Source organism: Musa acuminata, chromosome BXJ1-1 (genome assembly GCF_036884655.1).
Source record: "Musa acuminata AAA Group cultivar baxijiao chromosome BXJ1-1, Cavendish_Baxijiao_AAA, whole genome shotgun sequence".
Classification (NCBI taxonomy): domain Eukaryota; kingdom Viridiplantae; phylum Streptophyta; class Magnoliopsida; order Zingiberales; family Musaceae; genus Musa; species Musa acuminata.
The window spans coordinates 39,686,411-39,707,927 of record NC_088327.1 but is presented as its reverse complement, the minus strand read 5'-3'; the positions used below and the strand labels follow the sequence as shown (position 1 = coordinate 39,707,927).

General features: G+C 48.2%; 1 protein-coding gene across 1 annotated transcript; it reads left to right on the top strand.

Annotated features, from left to right (window-relative positions):
- The first annotated feature begins 3,271 nt into the window (after positions 1–3,271).
- LOC135678759 (uncharacterized) lies at positions 3,272–21,290 on the top strand. Its single transcript, XM_065191900.1, has 7 exons — positions 3,272–3,490; positions 3,588–3,649; positions 3,777–3,860; positions 4,453–4,507; positions 19,990–20,125; positions 20,833–20,883; positions 21,038–21,290. Exons 1-7 carry the CDS (start codon positions 3,403–3,405, stop codon positions 21,135–21,137), a joined length of 576 nt encoding a protein of 191 aa, XP_065047972.1. The 5' UTR covers positions 3,272–3,402; the 3' UTR covers positions 21,138–21,290.
- Positions 21,291–21,517: the final 227 nt, after the last annotated feature.

Here is a 21,517-nt window from a genome sequence, read left to right as displayed (position 1 = left end):
GTTGCTTCTTTTGGGATATTCTTATCGTTAAAGCGTAACATACATTCACCATTTTGTTCATAAAAAATCTTCTTGCATTTTAATTTTCAGATTATTGGTTTGTCAAAGTCATTTATTCTTGGGTTACGTTTAATTAAGTTGATTGGTTAGTGCGCTCCAACGTGCATGACAAGCACGACGTAATTTATATATTAAGAAACAGTAATGCTTTCTAATGTCTTCTCAAAAGACACGATTAAATGTCATATCTAAAGAGTAGCAGTGGCTCCAATGACTTGATTCAAAAGGGAATTCGATTTGGGTGCAACATCTTTCGCACTCAGAATTAGTCACAGTGGTTTTTCTTTTTGCAAATAAGAAAGAAAGGGCGATTTCCAAATAAAAAAATAAAATTTAATGTTCACTTTATTCTCTTAGTTTTTCTCTCAGTTTTTTTTTTTGTAAAAATAAAGATTTTGACCTTTTAGGCAAATGGTTCGGGTCAATACTATTTAAATGAGAAAAATCAGATCAAAATGAGTCGATTAATTTTCCTCTTTCCTCTACTGTTATTAGATTTTTTTTTCTCTCCCTTTTCTCTCTTTATTTTCATCTTTTGTCCCCTTGGCTTCTCTGTTGCACGAGGAATTGCCCCTAAGTTTTACCGGTGAAGAGTTTTCTATAATGAATCATTCGTACCTCTTTTTCATTTTACCTTGCAAGAAACTCATTAGTTTTGAGAAGCCTCCATAGAATCCCAAGTTGGTCCATAATCTACTTGGGGTTAGGAAGGCGATCTTGGGCATTAGAACTGCCTTAGTGCTGTATGCCAAAGGATGATTCGCCCGAGCTAGCCTCGGGAGTGGTGCCCGTAATATGCTTCGGAGCTTATTTATCCAAGTGTCTTTTACCCGAGTAATCCTTTTTTTAATCCTTCAAGGTTAGCTCGGTTAGTGACTTCAGTTAGGTTATTAGTTTAGGGGTTAGTCATCGAGCTAAACCTAAGCTGAATCTCGTAGGATCGACAGAACTCTTGAAATTTTACTTTGTTGAACTGTGCTCCGTTGTTACTAATGAGGGCCATCGAAATTTTGAATTGGGTGATTATGTTTATCTAGACAAATCCTTCCATCGGCTTCTTCGAGATCGACACCAAGGGCTCGACATCCACCTACTTCGTAAAGTAATCAAACCCCATGATGAGGAACCTTTGTTGGGCGGACATCGATGAAAAAGACCCCAAGAGGTCTATTCCCTATTGGGTTAATTGCCAAGTACTATTAATCAGGCTCAAAGGGATCGCGAGTTGGTGTTGCACCCGAGCATACCTCTAGCACCTTTACATATAGTCGATCGTGTCCTTGCTCATAAAAGCTTTGTTGGAGAACCTGAAAGGCCAGAGTGCGCCCCCCGATATGCTCCCCATAGATGCCTTCATGCACTTCTACCCTTCATCTAGCGCTAAAATATTATTGCCTTAATGCTGTTGATAGGAGATCAACACTAGACTCTCCTTCTCCTCTTTTCTCATATTTTCATGGAACTATTTAGATTAATGGATTAGGGAGGTTAAGAGAGATATGTCATTTAACCCTTAAAAGTCTTGTTTATTTATGGACGAGATCTAGAAAAAGTTATTAGGAGAGTTCCTTCCATCCCCTAAAAATCTTATTTTAATATGAATTTCTTTTCTATTGATCAATATCAATCATCATAATCTAATTCATCATAATCTAATTAATTCTATTATATATCTTATCCAATTATAAAGGATCACATAATTTAATAATTTATTCTTAGAATTATATATAGTTTATATATATAAACAATAAACTTCCACTTATAGAGAATTTGCTGACATTGCAGTCAGAAAATTTTCAGTCGTTGGCACACACCAAGTGCTCATAGTGTTTTTATGTTTTGTGAAATTTTGAGTATTGGATAATCTAACCATGCTGTTGTGGATTGTTGCAACTAGAAATTATATAATGGTTATGAAAGAAGGATTCATTTTCTTTTTTTTCTTAATTTTTAACGATATATGGTTAATGGATTTCTTGCTATGTTGCAAATGCAGGTAGATGCCATCCAGCAGTGTGGCGGACAGAAGAGTGCTGACGGACAGCGTTTCCGCATGGGTGGTGGTATTTTGTGGAGTATTCACAGAACAAAATCATGGCCAAAGAAAGAGAATTCGAGGTGCAGAAACATCGATGTTTATTCGCTTTATAAGTTAGCTTGCATATCCTTACTGGAGGTTTAAGCCAAATCAAACTGATAGATTGCCTGTTTGGGTTTGGGTTTCTCATGAAGCATCCGATTGGGAATTTCTAGATGAGGGAGGATATTGAATTTATATAATAGTTAGTTGCATTCACTCCTTATCTAACTTTAAAGTGTATTTGTAATCAAATATTTAAAATATGCAGTTTGGGAGAACATTGACATTTTCAAGTTTTTACAGTGATATGTTATATGTAATATGAAAAAAAATCAAATAACATTAAATTAGGTTTTAATAATGTGTAAACGTATTGTCAATATGTATGGAGAATTAGACTCCCATTCTCGTGATATCTTTTCATAAGATCATTTAAATTTATGGTTTAAGAAGATTGAGAAAGAAACTTTTATGCTAGGCTAAACGATACATGTCCTCTATAACATACATCGTTTAGTCTCTAGAGATCATACAAGAGCATAGATATATATCTATTATAAATTATTAGGATAAATTATTATGAGAGTTTCTTCTTAGAATTCTATTATAATATAGACTTCTTATGATGATATGCTACAAGAGGGTGAGATAGTTTAGGAAAGCGGTAGCCAAATCTAATTCTTACTATCGTTTTTACTCGCTAATGTTTTTGGTACATATCTGATAAGAGATCATTTGATCGGTCGATCATTGGTGCGTCCCGTAGGCTCGAAAATTCTTTTGAGGGCAAGAAAGACCTAACGGACTTATGAGCCCTTGATTTTCATACTCCTCGACTAATGTGAGACTAAATGACCTTATCGATATCGATCCGAACGAAACCGTAAACAGTGATTTTTGATATATCTAAATAGTCTAAATAGTGTTTCAGATTTGAAATATATTAAACAAAATTAATACTTAAATCAGTGACACAGCCTTATCTTTTATTATATTAATAAATGTAACCAATAATAATTCTCATAGATTACTTAAGAGCGGTTTCGTACATATATATATATTATATATCTTAATTTTAAGTGGTGGGACGAGTATGCGTGGAGTAAAATTAGGCAGCAGATGAAACGAACTCTTCGGTCTTTTACTTGGTACGAAACATAAGCCTCTTTCCTCGAACGAGGTACGGTCACGCGACCGGTCCGCCTTGCCCATCCCCTCCTCGTCTTCGTGTTGCTCGGCTGCGGAGACTGATCGACGGATCCATGGAGCTAACCGCGAAATGGCGGAAGAAGCATCGTGGAGGAGGCGAAGATGGTATCGAGGACGACTCCCACCCCATCGACTCCCAAGGTCCGAGATTCCTTCGTCTAATTGCGCTCCATTTCCGTAGGCTTCTCCGTCGGGGTATCAAGATCGACTCGTTTCCGGTTTCTTTTTCCTGGTACAGATCAAGAGGAGATGGTTCGATCTTTCGAGAGGGAGCACGCTCGACAGAGTCGTCTGTGGAGGGTTTGTTTCATCTTTTCTAATTCTTCTTCCGGCCCTTCTTGAAACCTGCACCCTCGTTCCCTGTTCCCAAATCACGGTTCGTTTTTGGTTTATGATTTGCATTGAGATGTTGTGCGGGTTCTCGCAGCGTGTTTTCGCTGGATTTCTCCTCGGCTATACCGCGTTCATGGTCTACTCCATCTTCCAGCAAGCTTGGTATCCATGGGAACTGGTAACGACTAGTTTAATCTTGTTCCGCACGTTAGGATCTTTAAATCATTTTTTTCGAGATGAAGAAATTCTCGTATGGCAATTAGCCTGTATAAGGGATATCATATCAGGTTTCGATGCTTAGAAAAAAAGGATGAATTTTCAACACTTAGATTTCAGTTTTTGAAAATTCAGTGTTACTTTTAGCTCATGCGATGTTTAACCATGTATAGTGTGCTTTGTTTAACCCTCCTTTATGGGTAATAGATTCAGTAGCAATCTTGTTTGTGAGGCATTTCTTGTTCATGTCTTTGGTGAATTTGTCCTAATCTTTCTGGACCTCTGTGAGGCACCCTTTAAATAACTTCTTTGACACAATGAACCTTGTGAATACCACCAAACATCTCAACCTCCGAAATATATTTTTTTCTTGCCCAGCCAACATTTGGAACTATTCAATCGGGTGGTTCTTGTGCTGAACGTTGACGTAACCTTTGCCTTATTTCTGCATAACTTTACTGGAATAACTTATGCCTCTTGAGTCTGTTTGCACTAGCATTCAGCATTCAATTTTGTTATTCAATTCTTGACAATCCACTTCTGCTTATGAGCAGCGTTTTCATGCTTATTTCATGGAAGAAATGCAAAGCTGGATGACCATATCTGCAGGTTTGTTTTTCTCTGCTTCTTGTTCTTTACTGGCGTTTAATGGATGATCTCAACTTAACAAATGAGTATCATTCATCCGTACACAGTTTCAATTCATTCTAGAATTTTGTCAGGATTAGGGACATCAAAGATACTATTTGATTATTTTGTGCCGTACTAAAATATAAAATATTAAAAGGCAATTATGAAAGCAACTATGCCTTTGGATCATAATTTTGAACAATTAGAAAACTACAATATGTAGTAAGAAATATTGACACTAGTGAACAATTTATGGGAGTTCCAATAGAAGATAAATGGGGTGAAACTAATTTAGTTGGTGTTGGTGTAAACAACTTTAAGCTGTGGCCTCGGGGCCGACGCGGCTTGGTTCGGGTCCGGATGACGGGGATCTTCCTGGGACGCTCCTCTCGACTGCTGAGGTGGTCGATCACGGTGTTCCGATTGGGACGGGGTCGCCGTTTCCACCGGGAGAGAATCCCCGCCTGCGCCTTTGGTGGACGACCTCCGCCTTCGCACCTGCACAAAGGTCGGGTCGGGGAGCTCGACCCGACCCCTCCGATGATCAAGTTAGTGGATGGTCCTAGGGGATTTCTCCCTTTTCTCCCCCCTCTTTCCTTCGGAGTGCGAGGGTTTTTATAGTGAGAATTACCGTTGTCTGATGTGCTGGCCCGCAGGAAGCGGGACCGTAGTTCTGGTAGCGTCTGACGTTGCCGTTGGCGTGGCGTGAGGGATCGAACCTGAACGGAGCGTTAATGCACATTGATAGGCGTTCCGGTCCACGTTGACCAGATCCCTCATCAAGTCGACAAAGGCGTGATGTGTCACCTGGTGCAGCTGATGTCACGTGAGTCTTATCGCAATTATTACCCTCATCATATTCCCCCCCGGAAGGAAGCTATGCGTCGGTTGCTGTAATGGGAGTCCGATGCATGGCTTCGGCTTTGAGAAACTGTCCCTGCCGGGCGTTTGCCGGTCCGTTGCCAGGGGTGCGGGAATCGTGGAGTTTAGTAATGAAGGAGGGCTGTGTGCGTAGCGGTGACCCCGGGGTAGTGTGCGGCCGAGGAGCGCAACTCAGTCGATCAGGCCGAGCAGAGGCTGCGATTTCGAGCGACAGGTAACCGAGGGGCATGACTTAGGCGGGCGGGCCACGCAGAGGCGGTGGTCTCGGGCAGCATGGAGCCGAGGAGCACGGCGCAGGCGTGGTTTCGGGCAACACGCAACCGAGGAGCACGGCGCAGGCGGGCTGGCCACGCAGGCGTGGTCTCGGGCAACACGCAGCCGAGGAGCACGACGCAGGCGGGCTGGCCGCGCAGGCGTGGTCTCGGGCAACACGCAGCCGAGGAGCACGGCGCAGGCGGGCTGGCCGCGCAGGCGTGGTCTCGGGCAGCATGGAGCCGAGGAGCACGACGCAGGTGGGCAGGCCGCGCAGGCGTGGTCTCGGGCAACACGCAGCCTAGGAGCACGGCGCAGGCGGGCTGGCCGCGCAGGCGTGGTCTCGGGCAGCATGGAGCCGAGGAGCACGGCGCAGGCGGGCAGGCCGCGCAGGCGTGGTCTCGGGCAACACGCAACCGAGGAGCGACTTGGTCTTGATCATCAATCCATTGCTTAGTGATGCGCGGGCAGGGAAGCCAGGTCACTTCCTAGGGAAGCCCAAGGGACCGTCACTTTCAGGAGTCGCTGGTTTTCGAGGCCGATAAGATCAGTGCTTCAACATTCGCACCGCGCGCCGGTTGGCTGCCACGTCAGGCCATATTTATGGCGAAGTGACGTTCGCAACGTGCTTCAGGAGAGGAAGGGTCGCCGTTTTGGCGGGATTTGGCCTATAAATAGCGTGCAGTTGGCTTCCTGCACGTCTTGTTACTTGCATTCGCCTAGTTGCTCCTTCGGACTGTGTTGCTCCGTCTGAATCGGCTATCCTGCTGTTTCTTCCTAAGGTTGGTGAGGATGGCTTCCCCTTCTTCCCTGCCCTCGTCTTCTTCACCGTCTACCTCCGGTAATGCCGGAGAGAAAATATTGCCGTCGAGCCCCAACTCGTCGTCCGACAAGAAAGCGGTTAAGGCTCTCGAAGCCTTAATGTGGCCGCACGACCTCGACTCTACCGTGAGCGAGTCGTCACTTGGTTACCTCCGGGGCTGTTACGGTATCCCGGAGGAGTTTGTTCTTATTGCCCCCGAGCCGAGGCAGCGGGCGTACGACCCTATCCCAAAGGGTTTCGCCCTGACTTTGGATGCCTTCGATGCAGGGCTACGCCTCCCATTGCATCCCGTCATCACCTCTTGCATTTCGTGGTGGCGTATTTCCCCGTCACAGATGGCACCGAACTTCTGGCGCTATCTGGTGGCGTTCCTAGGGGAGTGCCACTACGCCAACATCACCCCGACCCGGTCCCTCTTCCTCTCCTGTTTTCGCCTTTCCAAGGGGTCGGGGGGCTACTATCTGTCCGCCCGTGCGGGCTTCCGGGTTAGCAGGGCCCCTTCCAGTAATAAGGGATGGAAGGGGCGTTTCTTTTATGTCTGTCGTTCGACGGACTGGGGCTTCGGGCTCCGGTGGGCGGCGCGCGTGATTGACAACACCGCTCCGTCCCTGAACGATGAGGAGCGCAGGGAACTTCGGCGGCTTAAGGAGATTCTCCTAGCCTCCCGGGTTATCCGGGAGATGACCAAGGGGTGGCTGGTCGAGGCGGGTCTTAGCCCGGCGCCTCGAGGTATACCCACAGTGGGTAGCGTCAGGGTTTTCCTAAAGATTTGTTTTTGGGTGTTCTGACCAATGTCGGTGTTCTCATGCAAAGATGGTGAACCTCGTCGCTGTGCGCGGGGGGCGCACTTCGTCGGTCACGTCGTCGCGTCAAATGGCCGAGCCCGGGGCCGGCACAAAAGAAGCGCTAGTAGAACTTGAGGCCAGCAGGCCTCGGAAGAAATAGAAGATGGGACCCCAGAAGGGGGATATGCCTCCGCCTCGGGCCAGGGAGGTCGTTGTTGAACCGGGCCGCCGTGATCGGTGACGGGGCCCTGGTCGAGGAGAGGTCGGTCCGAGCAACGAGGTGGCAGGGAAGGCGCCTCGGGAACCCTCTATCCGCGACCTGTGTCACCTCCCTGTGGGAGCGCGAGATGAGCCCTATCAAGCTCGGGTGATGGGCGGACTCCCGGAGGGCCAACCCTCCGACCCGCTGGTCGCCCGGTGGGCGGCCTTGACCCGCGGGACCCGGGTGTGGGCCGATGGGGAGGCCGCGACCTCCTTCGCACGAGGCGGGCTTCATCCCGACATGGCTCGGGATCTTTACACCATGCCCTCAGACGTTTTGTTGGGCAAGCCTGCTAAGTCATTGCTGTGGGTAAGCATCTTGCTATCGACTTCTTTGCCCGAACGATACTTGTCCTGACTCATTCCTTTTGCAGAGCCATCACTATACCACGGTGTTGATGGACCGTGTCCGCGATGCGGGCCGGGCTCTCGGCATTCTGAGCGACCGCAACGCCGAGCTGCGTCGACAAATTGAGGAGGTCTGTGCAGGGGCGGCCCCGAAGGCGGTTGCTGCGGTCGAGCAGCGAGCTTCCGATCTCGAGGCGGCCGAGCAGCGCGCTCGGAGCCGGAAGCAGAGTCGGCGCGCCTCACATCAGAGGTGAAGGCTGCCAAGGACCAGAATAATGAGCTCCAGTCGCTCCTGAGGGTGACTCGAACCGAGGCTCGTCTGCCTCGGGATGAAGCGGCGGCCCTTGCTCGAAAGCTGGAGGAGGCTCGTGTCGAGGTGAAGGGGGCTTTCGACGCCCTGGCTGCCGAGGTGAGTCAGCCGCCGGAGAAGGACAGGAAGCTGATCGAGGACTACAAGGAGTCCTCGGGCTTTCAGCTCGGTCTGATCCGGTCGGGGCAGGTTACCTATGAATATGGGTACCGGATTGCACTGGCTCGCTTCAAGGCGCGCCACCCCAACCTGGAGGTCGAGGAAAACCCCTTCGCCTCTTGCCCCGAAGACCTGAGCGTCGATATGCCAGACGAGGTCCCTTTTGACGACAGCGCCGAAGCGTCCGAGAAATAGAGCATTGTAATAACCTAGGGTTTTAGTCTGTAGCTTGTCTGGTCCTGTAATCAGTTTTTTGATTTCAATAAAACTTCTTGTCTTAGCTTTCTATCTTGTCTACTTCACCTTTCCTTTATACGAAGAACTTTTTGAGATTTTGCACGTTCCACGTCCTAGGCAAAGGGTGGCCCTGCATGGTTGCAAGCCGATACGTACCGACCCGGACGATGTCGATAACCCGATAAGGTCCTTCCCAACTGGGGGGGGAGCTTGCCACGCGCTCGGGTCGGGTCGCTGACCTCGGCCTTGCGTAGAACCAGGTCGCCTAATTTAATGGGTCGAGACCGTACCTTGCGGTTATAGATTCTGGCGACGGCTCTCTTATAGGAGAGGTCTCTTAGGTGTGCGTCAGCACGCCGCTCCTCGAGCAGGTCGAGGCCGGCTCGTATTCCCTGGGCCGAAGCCGTTTTATCGTAGTTTTCTGTCCGAGGGATAGGGAAAACCACTTCGGGGGGTAGGACGGCCTCGGTCCCATATGAGAGGCTGTAGGGGGATTCTCCAGTTGCGGTTTTGGGGGTGGTCCGCAGGGACCATAGGATACTTGGGAGCTCGTCCACTGAAACAGATCGGGCCGCAGACACTCTCCTCCCGAGTCCGTCCAGAATAGATCGGTTGGTCACCTCGGCCAACCCGTTCGTCTGGGGGTGGGCCACCGAGTTGAACCTTAGCTGAATCCCATAGTTCTCGCAGAACTCTCGGAACCTTGTGTTGGCGAACTGGGATCCGTTGTCCGTGATGATGGTTCTGGGCAACCCGAACTGAGTCACGATGTTTTTCCAGACAAACTTCTCCACTTGTCGTTCCGTGATCGTTGCTAGTGGCTCGATCTCGGGCCACTTGGTGAAGTAGTCTACTCCCACGATGATATACTTCCGTTGCCCCGAGGCCGGTGGGAAAGGGCCGAGGAGGTCCAGTCCCCATTGCGCGAACGGCCATGCGCAGTCAATGGGTGCGAGCGGAACTGCAGGCTGCCAGGGCGTTCGGGCGTGCCTCTGGCACGGGCCGCACTGCTGCACGTAAGATCTTGCGTCTTGGGACATGGTGGGCCAATAGTATCCTTGGCAGAGGATTTTGCAAGCCAAGGTTCGTCCAGCGATATGCTCCCCGCAGATCCCTTCATGGACCTCGGCTAGGACCGTCTGAGCCTCTTCAGGCCCGAGGCACCGCAGCAGAGGATGCGAGAAGGACCGCTTGTAGAGCCGTCCGTTCACCTCGGAGTACCATGCCTGCATTCAGCGGATGCGACGAGCCGCAGCCTCGTCGGCGGGAAGAATCCCGTTGCGCTTGAAGCGGAGCATCTCCTACGCCCACGTGGCACGAGCGTCGGTTGAAGATACAACCGAGACCGAGATGGCTCGAAAGGGGAGCTCTTCAATCTCAGAATGGGCTTTGGCGTTCGACCTCGAGGCCAGTTTAGCCAGCTCGTTGGCTCGCTCGTTCTAACACCTTGGCACCCTAGATACCGTAAAGTGAGAGAAATTGGAGGCTAAGCTTTTTACCTCCGCCAGGTACTTCGCCATGGTTGGTTCCCTGGCCTCATATCCGCCGTCGAGTTGCTCGGCTACCAGCTGCGAATCGGTGAGGACGTGAATAGCATTTACCTGCATCTCGAGGGCTAGCCTGAGTCCTGCTAGGAGTGCCTCATATTCGGCTTCGTTGTTGGTTGCACGGAACCCGAAGCGGAGGGAGCGTTCGAACGAACGTCCGTCGGGGGCCGATAACACCAGTCCCGCGCCTGCGCCACTTGAGGTGGCCGTGCCGTCCACGTGCAGGATCCACGCTTCCTCAGACTGCTCGGAACCCTCGTCATCGGTCTGAGCAAGTTCCGCGACGAAGTCGGCTACAGATTGGGCTTTGATGGCAGTCCTTGGTACGTAACGTATGTCGAACTCCCCGAGTTCTACCGACCACTTGAGGAGCCGACCTGCAACATCGAATTTAGATAGAACCTGCCTAAGCGGTTGGTCGGTGATTACCTCAATCGGGTGGGCTTGGAAGTAGGGGTGTAGCTTCCGAGCCGCTAGCACGAGCGCTAGAGCCAGTCTCTCTATCGGCGGGTACCGCTCCTCTGGCCCGTTTAGAACGTGGCTGATGTAGTAGACCGACAGTTGTTCGTTGGAGACTTTGATTAGGACAGAGCTGACCGTGTGCCGGGAGGTAGCCAGATAGATACCGAGTTTTTCCCCAAAAGAGACCGAGGCAAGGCGGGGAAGGTTGGCCAAGTGTCGTTTGACTTGCCTAAAAGCTTCTTCACACTGCGCCGTCCATTGGAAGTTCTTCGGGTTCTTTAGCGCCCGGAAGAAGGGGAGGCATCGATCGCCAGATCGGGATAAGAATCGGGATAAGGCAGCGAGCCTTTCGTTCAGTTGCTGCAAGTCCTTGATTGTCCGGGGGGCTTGCATATCGATGATCGCCTGAACCTTTTCCGGGTTGACGTCAATTCCTCTTTCGTGTATGATAAACCCAAGGAACTTCCCCGAGTTGACGCCAAAAATGCACTTTGCCGAGTTGAGTCGCAGATCATACCTCCGCAACGTGGCGAATGTTTCGGCCAAGTCGGTTAAGTGATCTGTGGTCGCACGGCTCTTCACAATCATGTCGTCAACATAGACTTCGATGTTTCGCCCGATCTGCTGGGCGAACATCTTGTTCACGGCTCTCTAATAGGTAGCACCTGCGTTCTTCAGCCCGAACAACATAACCTTGTAGAAATACACTCCCAAATCAGTGAGGAAGGCCGTGTGCTCTTGGTCCTCGGGCGCCATTCTGATCTGGTTATAGCCGGAGAAGGCGTCCATGAATGACAGGTGGGCATGCCCGGCGGTTGTGTCGACCAGCTTGTCACGAACGGTCGTCGCGCACCCGCAACAACTCCGTTCAACGAACCGTTCGTCGCTCACACCCGCATGTACAGCTGCTTGACAGCATGTTTTCTCATGGTTTTGGGTCATTTTGCTGTAAATATGTAAGTTCGAACAAGCTGCAGCGTTGCAAAGCGATCGCTCACCGAACCGAGCAAAACAGCCCCAAAACAGCCCAAAACGTCTCCGTTTTCGCGTGCCGCGGGAGGTGAGCGGAGTGCTGCCTCCGCTCACCAAAATGTCAGCCATCTCAGCACCCAGGAACCCCCCGGGTGGCACATGGCTGGATGGGGCTTCGGTTATATACCGGGCGTTGAACACTCTTTCGCAAGTTCGCACGTGACCTTTACGGGAACTTGGTTTTGCGCCCGGGACCAAGTGAGCGGCTGTTTGTGGGCTTGCAGCTGTTCGTTCATCCTTGAAAGCCTTGTTTTTCTCCCTCTCCCTCTTTTCTCTTGTGCACACAAGGTGTTCGACGATTTGCTTGTAAAGCTTCCCTTTTCGCGAGACTTCGGGACTTGTCCGTTGCTCGTTCTTTCGATCTAACTTTCTTTCTCTTTTACAGGTCCTTCGGGACCTGCGAGAGGTTACAAAGTGGCTGATCCTTGCGGAGCAAGATCGCAAGGGCGAAGCGCGACTTAGGCAACGCAAGCTAAGTTCGCGTCTTTGCCACACGGGTGACTCGCGACTTAGGCAACGCAAGCTAGGTTCGAGTCTTTGGCCGCAAGGGTGCCTCACGCCTTAGGCAATTCCAGCTAAGGTCGTGACAAGCTGGTCGATCCTCGGGAGGGGATAGCAGTCCTTTGGACATGCGCGATTGAGACTGGTGTAGTCAACACACATCCTCCAGCTCCCATTAGATTTCTTTACCAGGACTACATTAGACAGCCATCGCGAGTACTTGACTTCCTCTATGAAACCGGCCGCCAAGAGTTGCTCCACCTCTTCGCGGACGACCTGTTGTCTGTCCGGGGCTTGGCGTCGTGGTTTCTGCTTCACTGGCCGAGCATCAGGTGATATGTTCAGGTGATGTTGGGCAGTCTCGGGATCGACGCCCGTCATGTCGGACGACGACCAGGCGAAGACGTCGGCGTTCTCCTGCAAGAAGCCGACGAGCTGCTCCCGCTCTTGTTCGGGGAGTTCCGACCCGACTTTGATCGTCCGGTCCGGCCGATCCTTCATCAACGGTACGTCATAGGTGGGCGCCGTCGGCTCAAGATGCGGGGTTGGCCGCTTCGTTTCCCTTAGGTCCTCCAGGGGTCGGTCAATCTTCGCCCTTTTGTGTAGCGAAACCGTCGTTAGGTAGCACTGTCTGGACTCACGAGGGCTCCCCCAGACCTCCCTTGTCCCCGCATGGGTCGGGAACTTTACCGTCTGGTGGTAGGTGGAGACTACGACTCTGATCTTGTCGAGGGTGGGGCGACTGAGGATGGCATTGTATGCCGTAGGGAGATCCACCACTAAGAAGGTGGAGATCACCGTCTTTGTTCTGGGCGGTGCTCCCATAGTCTGGGGCAAGGTGACGGCTCCCAACGGTGAGATCGAGTCGCCGGTGAATCCAGTGAGCGCTGAGCAGATAGGCTCCAAGGCCTCTTTGGCTAACCCAAGTTTCTGAAAAGCGTCAAGATATAGCACATCGGCTGAGCTCCCCGTGTCGATCATGATTCTCCTCACCTGGGCGTTGGCGATTCGAGCCATTATCACGAGCGTGTCATCATGCTCTGGTTGCTCTGCGCCCTCGGGGGGGAACGCAACCTCGGCGTCGGGGAACATTGGCCCTAGTGGAGCGGGCGTATGCCTTCCTTCTGGACATACTGATCCCATCGGATGCTGGGCCGCCAGTGATGACGTCGATGTGGCGCTCAACGGGGCCCCCCGGATGGGGCGAGGGTTCCTTGTTCTGTCGAACATACCTACCGAGGTGTCCTCTGCGGACGAGCTCTCCTCGATTTGCCGCTTCAGCTCGCGGCACTCCTCAGTATCATGTCCGCTTTGCCAGTGAAAGCGGCAATACTTGGATTAGTCGGCGAGTTCCCGCGGGTTCTTCATCGAGACAGGGGGCCTGAGCAGCCCTTTTTCCCTTATTTGGAGAAATATCTCCGTTCGGGATGCGCCCAAAGGGGGTATCAGAGACCTCAACGCGGACGGGTCGGGTCGGTCCAGTCTGCGCCTCGGCGTGGCTGACTGTTGTCCCCGAGCTGGCTCCGGCCTGACCCTCTTGTGCTCCTCCCGCTTCCCGACCATCCAGGCCTCGGCCGCGACGAACTGGTTCGCCCGTTGAAGCATCTCAGGTACCTCAGTGGGGGGTCGCTCCACGAGAGACCAGAAGAATCTGGAAGGCCGCAGGCCAATCATAAACGCCTGCATCAACAGAGAGGGGTGAGCATCCGGCAACCCCCGGACTTGTGCCGCAAAATGATTTACAAAATGGGAGAGGGGCTCGTCCTCCCTCTGGTTGAGCCCGAGGAGTAATGCAACGGACGGTTTCGGCCGGGCATAGGCCAGGAAGTTAAGCTCGAAGTCCTTGACGAGCTGGTCGAAGGGGGCGATAGTCCCGGTCTTCAGGCCACTGTACCACGTGCGGGCCGGGCCCCTCGGGGTGGTGGGAAATGCCCTACACATCAAAGCATCAGAAGTTCCACACAACGCCATGTGGGCACGAAAAGCAGCTACGTGATCCGCTGGGTCGGTGGAGCCGTCGTAAGCATCCAGGGAGGGGAGTCGGAAGTTCGGGGGGACTGTCTGATCCTGTATCTCGGGTGTGAACGGAGATCCCTGGTGTGCGTCCTCCCCCGACTCTCCCTTCGACCTGCGAACCTCCTTCTGCACCTCGTCCAGTCGTTGGCTGACGAAGCGCAACTGGGCTCGAAGGGAGTCCGTAGAATCCGAAGATAGTGCCTTGGGTTCCGGGTGGCCCCTTGGGTTCGCTGTCACTCGATCCCCGAGTGGGGCCGATGGGACCCGAGGCGAAGCGGGAAGCTCCCGAGGTGGTGTGCGGGCTTGAACGGGTGGCTCCTGTTGCCGCAGTGGTTGGACGACCGACAGGTGCAACGGACGAGAGACAAGTGGAATAATGGATTGCACCATATCGGTCAGAGTTCGGACTTGATGGATGAGGTCGTGAAAGGCCTCGGATGACACGAGCGATGGGTCGGCGGGGGCGTCGCCGGGTGGCGACAGGCCCGGGTCGTTGAATATCCGCCAATAGCGCTCTAAGGTCGTGGCAGGGTGTTCGCCACGAAGGTCTCCATGCGGGGGATGTTCCCCTGAAGCTCCAATCGGATGTGACCTCTCAGCCGTAGGTTCGTCCGAGCCAATCGGGTGATCCCCCGACATTCCGGCCCTCCTTCTAGCGCCAAGATGTTGGTGTAAACAACTTTAAGCCGTGGCCTCGGGGCCGACGCGACTTGGTTCGGGTCCGGATGATGGGGATCTTCCTGGGACGCTCCTCCCGACTGTTGAGGTGGCCGATCACGGTGTTCCGATTGGGACGGGGTCGCCGTTTCCACCGGGAGAGAACCCCCGCCTACGCCTTCGCACCTGCACAAAGGTCGGGTCGGGGAGCTCGACCCGACCCCTCCGACGATCAAGTTAGTGGATGGTCCTAGGGGATTTCTCCCTTTTCTCCCCCCTCTTTCCTTCGGAGTGCGAGGGTTTTTATAGTGAGAATTACCGTTGTCTGATGTGCTGGCCCGTAGGGAGCGGGACCGTAGTTCTGGTCAAGGTTCGCAATACCGTACTGTACCGGTATTTTGACCTGGGCTCGGTACCGGTACGGTACGGTATACCGAGCGGTACACCTGAGTGTACCGAGTACAGTAACTGCTACAGTACCTCGAACCGGTAACCATCGGTCCGCGTACCGAAAACCTGTCGGACCGGTACGTACCGCCCGTACCGGGCGGTACGGCTCGGTACGGCAAACCCTGGTTCTGGTAGCTTCTGACGTTGCCGTTGGCGTGGCATGAGGGATCGAACCTGAACGGAGCGTTAATACGCCTTGGTAGGCGTTCCGATCCACGTTGACCAGATGCCTCATCAAGTCGACAGAGGCGTGATGCGTCACCTGGTGCAGCTGATGTCACGTGAGTCTTATCGCAATTATTACCCTCATCAGTTGGTATAAATACATTCAAGAAAGAATTAAAAGAAAAATTTTATAAGACAGTTGCTAGGTCAATCATGCTCTATGGATTTGAATTTTGGTGATAAAAAATTCTGTACAAAGGGTTTGTTGATATAATACTAAGATGGATGTATGGAGTCACTATGAAAGAGTGATTTTTTTTTTTTTCCATTTTTGAACAATTAGTTGTTACTTTGATAAAGTATAAAATGAGGAACAATCATTCAATGATGGCATTGACATGTTCTAAGAAGACTTATAAAAGTCTTGGCTAGATAAGATGATGCAATTAGGTGAGAGGTACAGGGAGCTCCAAAAAAGACCTATAAAAGTCATGGGCAGATAACATGATACATGAAAAAGTGGCTGGCTTTGGTTCTTTTTGCTGCACAAACATGCAGACCAACTTGGCCTACAAAAACTAGGGAAAAACACGCTTAAACCAAGCAAAACACAAAGCTAAGCAATTGTACAAGAAAACAAAATCGACAAATAGTCCGTTGACAAAGATGTTGTGGGAGTGCGAGGATCATCCATGACATGCTCCCTCACTGAATCTGTCGTTGCCCTCATTGATGCTTGCTGGCAGGCAATTGGTCATTGCGCAATCTTGCGGATTGACTTGGTCTAAAAAACTAGGGAAAAATACATAATGCCAAGCAAAAAACAAAGCTAAGCAGCTGTACAAGAAAACAGTTGCCCAAAGTGATTGCTCGCCAAAACAAGCTGAAAGGGGCCAAAACAACCCCCATTTTCGCGTGTATCGGGTTGAATTCTTCAAGGCGATCGCGTGGTGTAAAATTCAACCATCTCAGATCCCTGTAATCGCATAGGTGGCATAGGACTGGATTAGGCTTCGGTAGAGTGTCATGATCAATTTGGAAAACACGAGCTTGTACACAAATCATGCGTAATCATGCCAAGCGACTTGACTCCCAATTAAATGGCCATCGCTGGACTTCAGTTGTCTTTTTATTGTTTGACATCCTTTTATTCTCTTTCCCTTCCAAGATTTTGTTGAATTGATTAAGTGTCTCACTTTTGTACGAGACGTCGAGACTTTTTTGTTGCTCGTTTTCGAATATAACCAACATCTTTTTCAGACTATAAAAAGGGGGCTGCACGAGATCTGTGTGAGGTTGCATTTTGGTTGAACTTTGCGAATGACTATTGTGAGGGGGCCTCAAGACTTCGAGTAATTCAAGGTCCATGACATTTAATATCAAAGTTGGCAATCAATTTGGGCAAGCAACAAGGTTCGTGCACTCGCCATGACAAAGCACCCTGTTGAGTTGAGCAAGACTCCACAAGGGGATAATAGCCCTTCACGCTCATAGCGGGCGCCCATGTGTAGACTCATTTATAGGCTGCTAGAGCCATTCTAGAGTAGTGGGCAATTAAAACAGTGATCCAAAAGTTGGCAACTTACCTCGAGTGAAGGATGTGTAGTCTAAACTATTAGCTTTAGGGAAGCATAAGAATAAAAAAGAGAGGCTTACAACGTTGTCCTTTAAGCTAGGATGGAGGAACTCAACCAAAGCCAACGACAATTATTTAGGGTACAAAACTCATACAAAACTCTCAAAAAGAAGTTGAATCTTGGATTGATCGAATGGAATTTCAGGTCGATCGACTGCTAGAAGATGCCATAGAGTCAACACTTTTAAGAAGTCATGGCAGATCTTACAATAAGAATTACGGTACTCACAAGGGCTCTACACATGTGAGGGTGCAATACCTGCGTTTTTGCGCCACAGAACTTGAAGGCACCCAAGCTATATTGCTACGGGAGTGTTAGAGATGCAAAAGAACTTGAGATCTTTCTATTTGATATGATAGTAGTTTGGGGCAACAAGGCCCGATTCATTATGAATGGAGACATGAAGCTTAGGTGGTACCCTCGATGGGAGGAGATCCAACAAGGGTAGTGTCGGATGGGGAATTGTGGGAGAATTTGAAGTGAGAGTTGCAGACTTGGTTCTTGCCCGAGAACACTAAGTCTGTTATGTGATGGAAATTGAGACTTTATCAAACCACTTCTATCCGAGATATTATGTGAAGCAGTTATCAGCATTGTTGTGGGATATACAAGACATGTCAAAGAAGGACTAGTTGTTTAGAAGTCGTGGGCTGAATAAGAATTGCATCTATGGAATGTCACATATAACGATCGTAGAATGACTCATAGACTTTGCTTCCATTGCAAATTTGAGAAGAAGAAACAATCTTTGCAAAATTGACCATCTAGGTGTTCCCGAGGGAAAGAGATTGCTGCTGAACAAAAGTATAATTATTCACAAAGGCCTAATACCAAAGTTAAAGACCCGAAATCCAACCGATGTTTTTTGTGTGGAGGGCCACGCATGGTGAGAGTGTCCTTAGAAGTCGGCACTCGCGCTAACAACATCTATCTGGTTATCGAAATCAGACAAATGTAATGTTGTCGCCCTTAGCTCGAGTAGTTCTGAATCCAACAATAACAATAATGATTTATAAGGACCTCGAATGAGAGCAGTGGATCTATTAAATGCGTAGTGGGGTCAAGTAAGGAGCCAACAAAGCAAAAAAATTGAAAGTAGGGAGGTCACCTATATATGTAGACATTAAGCTTAATAGTGCTATGGTGGACACAAGCGCGCTGCCCATGATTTCATCATCGATCATAAAGCAAAGCGATTAGAGTTTAATTTGGAGAAAAGTGCAAGTCAGATGGAAGCGGTGAACTTGAAGGCCAAGTAGATCTTCGAGTTGGCAAAGGGGTCTCCACCAAAATCGGGACATGGAGCAAAAGCACCAATATGATGGCTGTGCCATTGGATGATTTTCAGGTGATTCTCGAGATAGAGTTCACGGACATGACCAAGATGGTATTGACACCATTAAGGAATGGCACCATAACACAGATATTGCGTAAGCATAACTGGAGAAGACTTCCAAAAAATTAAAAAATGGACATAGTTGGGAAGACGACCTCAAGAATTCAAGGTTGGTGACATGGTGTTGGTAGAGCTCCAACCAATATCTCTCTGATTCTTCATGAGGTAGAAAGTGCACAAAGAACTGATGTGCAACTATAAAGGGCTCTTCCTAATCAATTGCAGCATAAACAATGTATCTTACAAGTTGCAATGCATCTTACAAACATGCATTGATGAGGGCATCGCCAAATTAAATAAATAGAATGTCACGGATAATTATTGCACACTTGTAACACCTTCATCAACGGATCATTCATCACCTTTGTTTTCATGTTCAATAGCCTTGCTTGTATTTTTGCTTTGTTTTTGAGTGTTTTTCCCTATATCATTGAATCAAGCAAAAAATGACTAAAACATCCCCATTTTCACGTGTCATGGATTGAATTCTTCAACACAGACATAGGGCATAAGACGTCAGCCATCTCAAACCCTTATAATCACACAAGTGGCACGTGGTTGAATGAGGCTCTGGTATAGTGTAAGTGATCGAGCTTGTACACAAATCATGCGCAAGCTTGCCAAGCGACTTGGGTTAAGTGACTATTGCTGGACTTGTGACTATCTTTTTAACTTTTAAAGTCCTATTCTCTTTGCTTTCCAAGTGTTTGCTAAATTGCTTCAGTGATGCACTTTTGTGTGAGATATCGAGACTTGTCTCCCGCCTTTAGAATCTAACCAACTTAAGACTATAGGTCCTTCGGGACTTGTGCATGGTTGCATTTTGGGATGCCTATCGCAATGAGGCCTCATAACTTAGATAATTCCATATGAGTCCGTGACAGTATGATATGACCCTCCGTGGGAGATTGGTTCACCATGTTTTTTAGTCCTTCTGGCTCTTTATCAATTTACATGGTTTTCTTATTTTGACTATGCATCTTTGAGATGTAATGAGCAAGGGGACTTACAATGGTGCATAGTAATTTGGGTTTGCCAACATAATTCTTGGCCGCTATGTTCTAATCCATAGAAGCAACATGCATCATCTTTTGATAAAAATGGCAAGGCTTCTCGTCAGCAGGATCAATTTAATTTGAAAACTTATGGTTAATAATTCATGTTTCCTAGACTTGGTCAACATAGTTTATTAAAGAGGATCAATGTTGTGACATTTACTATAGCTTGGTATGGAGGTGGTCAACCTTTTTCTAAATTATGAATATTTTGGTCCAAATTAGATGTTCATTTAATGCAAAAGAAGCACAAGTATGTCTTGAAACTCATGGATTGCAAAAAACATGACATTATAAAGTTGTTCTTGTTGATGGCTACCTAAGGGATGGAAGTTTACCTCACTTATTGTAGTAATCTTATAGCTCTTATGGTGTTGCAGAATGTCATCTATATATATTTATATTTTTAAATTGTAAATAAAACTTTGCCAACCATTTACTTGGTATTGATTGCTTTAGTTTTCAGATAATGTGCATATTTTGCAGATTGGGTTGCTGTTCTAGCTTGTTCATTCGCAGTCAGGGGTCTAGCTTCTAGCTCGAAGTCTTCCCAACAATGGTTGTGGTATTCATGCTACATTGGCTTGCTTCATGCCGCCTTTTGGTTGATTTACATGTTCAGGTATGTATCATCTTTCTGAAGGTGGGGTGATTATCCACACTTTAACTTGGTTTTATGAAGATAAAAGAGAAGTATACTACTGTAATTCAGAAAAAAGAAGGATCACTTTATGATGAGAGGATTTAGATGTGATTGTTCTCCCTTTTTGCATTTAATGTTTTGTACATATCTTTTGCTGACATCCCTTTTGCATTCTCGTTTCACTTATTTCTGCATCTTTTCTATTTTTTGTTAATTATTCTGGTTTTATTTTGTTAATTAACCACAAAGACATGCTTAATACATCGGCTTGCTTTTTGCCATCTTTTGATAATTTTGTGTTGAGATAAGTATCATCTTTCTGATTGTGGGTGATTTTTTGCACTTATAACTTGGTTTTCACAAGGACAAGAAATTTTCAGAAAAAAGAAGCATCATTCAATGATGATTGATGATTTGCACTTATAACATTTTTAGAAATATCATTTGCTGATTGATGTCCTTTTCTAGTTATTCTGGTTTCACGTTTGCTTCTTTTCTTTTGTTTGTGAATCAAATCACACACAGCTTTGCTGGTGCTTCCATAAGACTCCTTTAGTGTTAGGGAAAATCGAATCAGTTATTGTCTTTGGACAACATACATTCTAAAACACCCATCTATGACGTTGGTTGGTTATCACTCTGATTTCCCATATTCATGTGCTAAAGTTTTTACATCTAAATTGTAGGTTGCCAAAGTTTCGTTGGGATGTACTGTGGCTTCCTTTGGGTCCTTTGAGGTACTAATCTAGTCATATCATTTGCTTCTAAATTCTTTGAGGAATTTATTTGATGAATTCAGATATCAAAGGAATATGATAGCTACTAATCAAACATCTTTTCAGAGACCTATATCTAGATTATATTTTAATGTACTTGTTGGAGTCTTTTCAGTGGTGCTGGGATCTGCCTCTATGTGGACCATTTGCTTCATGAGTCACTGGACGACGTAAAACAGCTTCGGAGCCACATGTATAATTTCAAAGCCCTATAAAGCTAGTGATGACATTTGCTCCATAAGTGACCCGGCCTTGCTATATAATTGTTTTTTTTTTTTTCCGAAGAAAACAGTAGTATAGAGCAGTGAAATCTTTGTGATGCCTAGAGAAAAACTTTCAGTTAGATATCATTCTCTAATGCTTCTTTCTGGGACATAGTTTTTGTGATGAGATTCATGCAGCACACACTGATCTGTTTCTTGATACCTTTAGGAAGCTAGAGTTTAGATGTAGTGTTTGTTTAATATCTTGCCCATCGTATCTGCATGTGTTCATTCCGCAGACGAGAGTTGATTCTTTTTCATCAAGATGAAAAGCTTTTTGCTGCTATTTCATGTCGAATAGAACTAATTAGCTTTCAGGAGGGCCATGTATT